Consider the following 6,221-nt stretch of genomic DNA (forward strand, 5'->3'; position numbering starts at 1 on the left):
TTTCATTATAAATAATTTTATTCTTACACTGGAGAATACAGTATATATTTATCAAGCAAAGCAAAGTTTACCTGATTCTGCTGAAAAATGAAAGTCTCAAGGAAAAGCGGGTAAGCATCACAATTTATTGAAATCAATAGAAAAATTATTTTGCCTGATTTATCTTTATTTAAATGATATCACTAAAAGATACAAAGATGACATAACGTATTTTTCTGACATTAATGATAAGATAGCTGTGTCAATTTAAATCATTTCATATCACTAAATTTAATTAGCAATGATATTTGAGATTTAAGTGAACTGCGTGTAAAAGATACGTGAAATAATTCTATGCCATTGTAAAGTTGTTTGTATATCAAAATGCCCTTTTATCTTTCTCTTACCAAATGTTAATTCTTAAAGGAAGTTTTACTGTATGCAAATGTTGCTTTGCAATGTTATTTTGTAAGTTGTATTTTATTTTCCTGTCAGGCTATCACTGTAGGCCTTGGTAGATGCTGATGCTAGCCTATGGAATCAGGCCAATGTCCAGTTTCTCAGCTTTAGGAAATGAAGTTCAAGGTAACAATTAAAGACTGTACCAGTTCTCTAAGAACCTGGGAAATTAATTTAAACAAACACTTGGGGATAAAATTAATCTTTTATTCCCCCAAACAACCTACAATTGAGATGGTAGGCACTGGTCAGATTTCTGCAGAAATGCACAAGCATTGAGCACTTAGATGTGTGACGTTGAAGCTGTATGCAGCACAAACCCCACTGATGACTCTGCAATGCTATCTCGTCACTTAGTATGGATGCATGAAAAGACCAGTTGTAAGATATAACCCATTTTGCAAAGGATTCTAACATTTTTCCTTTTATAGTAAACAGGCTCTGAAAGAAATTTTCTAGATCTGTATTCAAATCTAAAGGCTTTACTAATCCTCCTTGAGTAATTATTCTGCAACAATTCCCTAACAATCACAAACTTTCATAAGCAGTTAGAATTACAAAGATAATTCATATGAGAAGACACTTATATCTTCCAAACAGAATCTCTACTTTCAAAGAGATGAATTACTATATGTAGACATAAATGTAGTAAAAGCCAGTGAAGTTTGTATATATATATGATAAATCATTGTACTATAATTCTTTTGACAACTCCACATCTAGAGCTATTCTTCTACTAGGACTACCATCTAAAATAAAACTGCTTTCCTTTATTCTTCTATAGCAAGAAGAAGAACAGACATGAAACATAACTGGAAGCTGTGATGCTCCAAAAATATCACAGGATCGGATGACACGAAAACCTTCACCAAACTTGGGACCATGACACCATTCACACCTGGATGTGCTGAAATGGAGGAAACGGCAAGTCAATATTTAATAAATGTTTACTAAAGACTCTGTGCTATGCAAGACTCTAAACAGTATAAAATATGGCCCTTATCTTCATTGAGCTTCCCAGCTAGCTGAGTGCTACCCCTTAAGTGAAAGACTAAATGCTAAAAGACCTAAACAATACAGTAGATATATTTATAATACAATCCTAGCTTTTTAAAACAAAAAAGTATATATGCGTAACAAGAAAAAACTCTAATGATAGATCCCAAATTGAAAATAGTTATTATTCTTGGGAAATGTGATCACAGGGGATTTTACGTTTCTTAATGATGTGTTTATTTTCTAATTTTTTATAATAAATATGTAATTTTTTATGATACAAAATAAATATATCATTAAAAAAATAAAGGTACTATCATAATCCAGTATGGAATTAGAGTCCATAATGTATTTTTAAACTGTTAGAAATCAGTTACAAAATATTAATCCATTAGTACATTAACATTAGTACAGGAATAGACTATTCACAGAAGAAGAAAAAAATGAATGTCAAGAGAACATAGGTAAAGCTTCTCAATCTCCCTAGTAATCGGGGAATACAAAATAAATTAGCAAAGAAATACCATTCCACAACCATTAGATTATAAGAATATGTTTAAGTATTTAAACAAACTATAAAACCATTAGAAGAAAACATAGGGGAAATGCTTCAGGACATTGACCTAGGCAAAGATTTTATGGTTAAGACTTGAAAAGCTTAAGCAACAAAAATGAAAATAGACAAATGGAACTAATCTCAAATTAAACACCTTCTGCACTCTAAGGAAAAATCAACAGAATCAACAACCTACGGAATGGGAGTAAATATTTGCAAAGTATTCATCTGACAAGGCACTAATGAATATATGAGGAACTTAAACAATTCAACAGCGAAAAAAAAAGAACCAATCTGATGTTAAAATGATCAAAGAATAGATATTTTCAAAAGAAGACATATAAATTGGCCAATAAGTATATGAAAAAATGCTCAACATCACTAATATTTAGGGAAATGCAAATGAAAACCATAATAAGAGATCTTACTCCAGTGGGAATGGCTATTATCAAAAAGATAAAATGTAAAAAATGCTGGTAAAGATGCAGAAAAGAAGCAACTTTCACACACTTTCAGTGGTAAATGTAAATTAGTACAGCCGTCATAATGGAGTATGGAGGTTTCTCAAAAAACTAAAAATAAAACTAATTTACTATCCAGCAATCTCATTACTGGGTATTTATCCAAAGCAAAGGAGACCAGTATATCGAAGGGACATCTGCACCCCCATATTTATTGCAGCACTATTCACAATCGCCAAGATACGGAATTGACCTAAATGTTTACCAACAGATGAATGGATAAAGAAAATGCGATATATACACACACTGGAATACTATTCAGCTATAAAAAGAATAAAAGCTTGTCATTTGTGGCAACAGGGATGATCCTAGAGGACACTATATTAAGTGACGTAAGTCAGGCACAGAAAGGCACTCACATGTGGAAACGAAACACAAATTGAGCTCATGGAAGTAGAGGGTAGAATTGTGGTTATTAGAGGCTGGGAAGGGTAAGAGGAAGAAGAGGATAGGAGATGTTAAAAATGGAAAAAAATCACAGGTAGATAGGAGTTTTAGTGTTTTATAGCACTGTAGGTGAATCTAGTTAACAATAATTTACTGTGTATTTTCAAAAAGCTAGAAGATTTTAAATGTTAATAACACAAAGAAATGATAAATAAGGTGATGGATATATTAAGCTGATTTAACATTACATACTAAATACATGTATTGAAATATCACCCTGTATGTTATAAATATGTATAATTATGTGTCAACTAAAAATAAAAGAAAAAATAAAAGCAAGCAAAAATTTCTATCATTCGAATGTACTAGGAAGTCAAGGTAAACTTCTGTGGAACATGAGTCTTCTGACCCCATTCTCAATGGAAGTGGATTCTCTGTCTGAGGTGATACAATGTGGGTAGAGAGACAGAGAGAGGCAGACAGCAATGATAAGTTGTACAGGACAAAAATGACATACATAGCTGCTAATTGAGAGGGCAGCCATTGAAGTGAGAGCAGTAGCTGAGCTTAGAGTGACTTTAGTGCAAGCCCACAGCTGAGCCGCAATCCAAGGAACTCAGCAAAAGTAGGACAGTACCGAAATTTTCAGTAGTTAGAAATTCAGGATTAAAGCCAAGGGTAGACATTGGAGGATGACAGTGGTTGGGTGACAAATCCCTCCCTCACTGTTCTTATTTTTACTAATATCACAGTCGTCTATGATGAGGTTGAACCCGTAGTCATTTTTCATCCTCCCTTTCTCACGTGGCCCACATACCTAGGTATGTTAATTTTACCTCCATAATTTATCTTGTTGCATTTCCCACCTGTTCATATCCCTGCTTATTACTCTGGATCAGTCCCTCCTTACCTGTTATGGACATGAGTGTTTTAACTGACCTCCACCCAGCTTGCCCTGCACTAGTCCATCTTTGACATACTGCCAGGTCTATTTGTACTGTTTGGACTCAGTGACTCTTAAGGCCTGAAGAAGAAACTTCCAATGCATTCAGTGATCTCTAATGGACAGCTAGCTAACTCTATTTATTTCTTCTCCGTCTTTTTTTTTTTTTGAAATGGAGTCTTGCTCTGTCGCCCAGGCTGGAGTCCAGTGGCATGATCTCAGCTCACTGCAACCTCTGCCTCCTGGGTTCAAGTGATTCTCCTGCCTCAGCCTCCCAAGTAGCTGGGATTACAGGCATGTGCCACCACGCCCAGCTAACTTCTGTATTTTTAGTAGAGACAAGGTTTTGCCATGTTGGCCAGACTGTTCTTGAACTCCTGACCTCAGGTGATCAACCTGCCTCCACATCCCAAAGTGTTAGGATTACAGGTGTGAGCCACCATGCCTGGCCACCACTACTCTTTTTTTTTTTTTTTTTTTTTTTTTGAGGCAGATTCTTACTCTGTTGCCCAGGCTGAAGTACAGTGGCACAATCTCGGCTCACTGCAACCTCCGCCTCCTGGGTTCAAGTGATTCTCCTACCTTAGCCTCTGGAGTAGCTGGGACTACAGGCACGTGCCACCACGCACGGCTAATTTTTTGTATTTTTAGGAGAGACGGGGTTTACCACATTTGCCAGGATGGTCTCCATCTCCTGACCTCGTGATCTGTCCACCTCAGCCTCCCAAAGTGCTAGGATTACAGGTGTGAGCCACCATACCCGGCCCACTACTCTTTATGGATGTTTTGTTCTGGCTAAATATTCATTTTTCTCTTTGTCCACATTCCTCTTTTCCCATTTTGTTTCCTCTTTCTGGAATGTCCCTTGAACACAAGACATAGTTCCAAATTTTACTGGTCCTTCAAGACTCTTCTCAAATACTATTTCATCCCCGTATCTTTCCCCTGTGTCCCCAACTATTTGTCATTAGCTCCTCCTCCAGCTGCTTTTATTTGTAATTCACTTGTGTCAGTTTTTATTTACATGAAAATGAGTCCTTGTCAAATTTCCAAACAATATAGACATATATAGAGAAAAACACAGAGATTCCTGCTTATTCCTCTCTTCAGTCACTGCAACTCCTCTCCCTAGAATAACTAAAGCTCTTGGCTTGGGTCGCCCCCTCCAGCTCCTAGATATGTAACTATTTCTTACATAAATGGAATCTTTCTCACATGTGTGCTCCCTCACTCTGTATGTATGTGTCTGTGGGAATAACTTGCTTTTTTATTTTAATGAAATGTCTTGGACAACTTTCCAAGTCAAAACATTTTTTTGACTTGGACAACATTTCCAAGTCAAAACTTAAGAATAAAACTTCATTCTGATTAATAGCATCATAATGTTTTATAGTATGAATATGCCGTAAGTTATTTTACCACTCTCTGCCTGATGCAGTTTTAGGCTGCAGTTATAATCCCCGTATCTAACTTTGTGTTTACATGTAACTATTTCTGTAAGACAGATTCCTAAGATTTAAGGTGCTATTTTAAAGACTAAGAAACTGTCAAATTGCCTTCCAAGAAGCTTTCACCAGTTTATAGTACCAACAATGATACATGATGATAGTCATATTTTCGGGCATCCAAAGCTAGCACAATATCAATCTTGTAAATTTTGATAAAATAGGTAGGTTAAAAAAAGCTTGTTGCTATTTTACATTGCGGTTTCTTGATTACTAGTGAGATTTCACATTCTTCATGTTTGTCACTTATCTGTGTATTGTCATCCATGAATTTCACATTCCTATCACTTATCTACTTGTCTACTGTTTATATCTTTTCTTATTGATTTATGAAAGATATACAGTAGTGTCCTCTTAGCCAAGGTGTTGTTTTCCACGGTTTCAGTTATCAACTGTGGTCCAAAAATAATAAATGGAAAATCCCATAAATAAGCAATTTGTAAGTTTTAAACGGCCCACCTGGGACAGAAATTATATCTCTTTGTCCAATGTATCCACATTGTAGACTCTACCCATTGTTGCCCTCTGAGTTATCAAATCAACTGTTGTGGTACTGCAGTACTTGTTTAGGTAACCCTTATTTTACTTAATAATTGCCCCAAAGAGCAACAGTAGTGATACTGGCATACTGTTATAATTGTCCTATTTTATTATTAGTTATTTTATTAGTTATTAGTTATTGTTATTATTAGTTATCTCTTACTGTGCCTAATTTATAAACTTTTTTCGTACAAATGTATATTTTATTTAAAAACAGGGATATTGAAATGTATTTATGTGTTACAGCCCTTACAGAAAGATGACAAGTTTTATGGTCCTTTTATTTGAAATTCAGTGTAAATCAATCTTAAACTATAAATTCATAGTTGTTGGAG

General features: G+C 35.2%; 1 protein-coding gene across 1 annotated transcript in view; it reads right to left on the minus strand.

Annotated features, from left to right (window-relative positions):
* Window positions 1-215: 215 nt before the first annotated feature.
* The window catches only part of LRRC63 (leucine rich repeat containing 63), a 66,279-nt gene continuing 60,273 nt past the window's right edge, over window positions 216-6,221 (minus strand). Inside the window, exon 10 of the mRNA XM_017870952.1 lies at window positions 216-1,345. Coding sequence (XP_017726441.1) covers window positions 1,132-1,345 — 214 coding nt within the window. The 3' untranslated portion in view covers window positions 216-1,131. The remainder of the gene's footprint in view (window positions 1,346-6,221) is intronic.

Source organism: Rhinopithecus bieti, unplaced genomic scaffold (genome assembly GCF_001698545.2).
Source record: "Rhinopithecus bieti isolate Rb0 unplaced genomic scaffold, ASM169854v2 scaffold_5273, whole genome shotgun sequence".
NCBI lineage: Eukaryota > Metazoa > Chordata > Mammalia > Primates > Cercopithecidae > Rhinopithecus > Rhinopithecus bieti.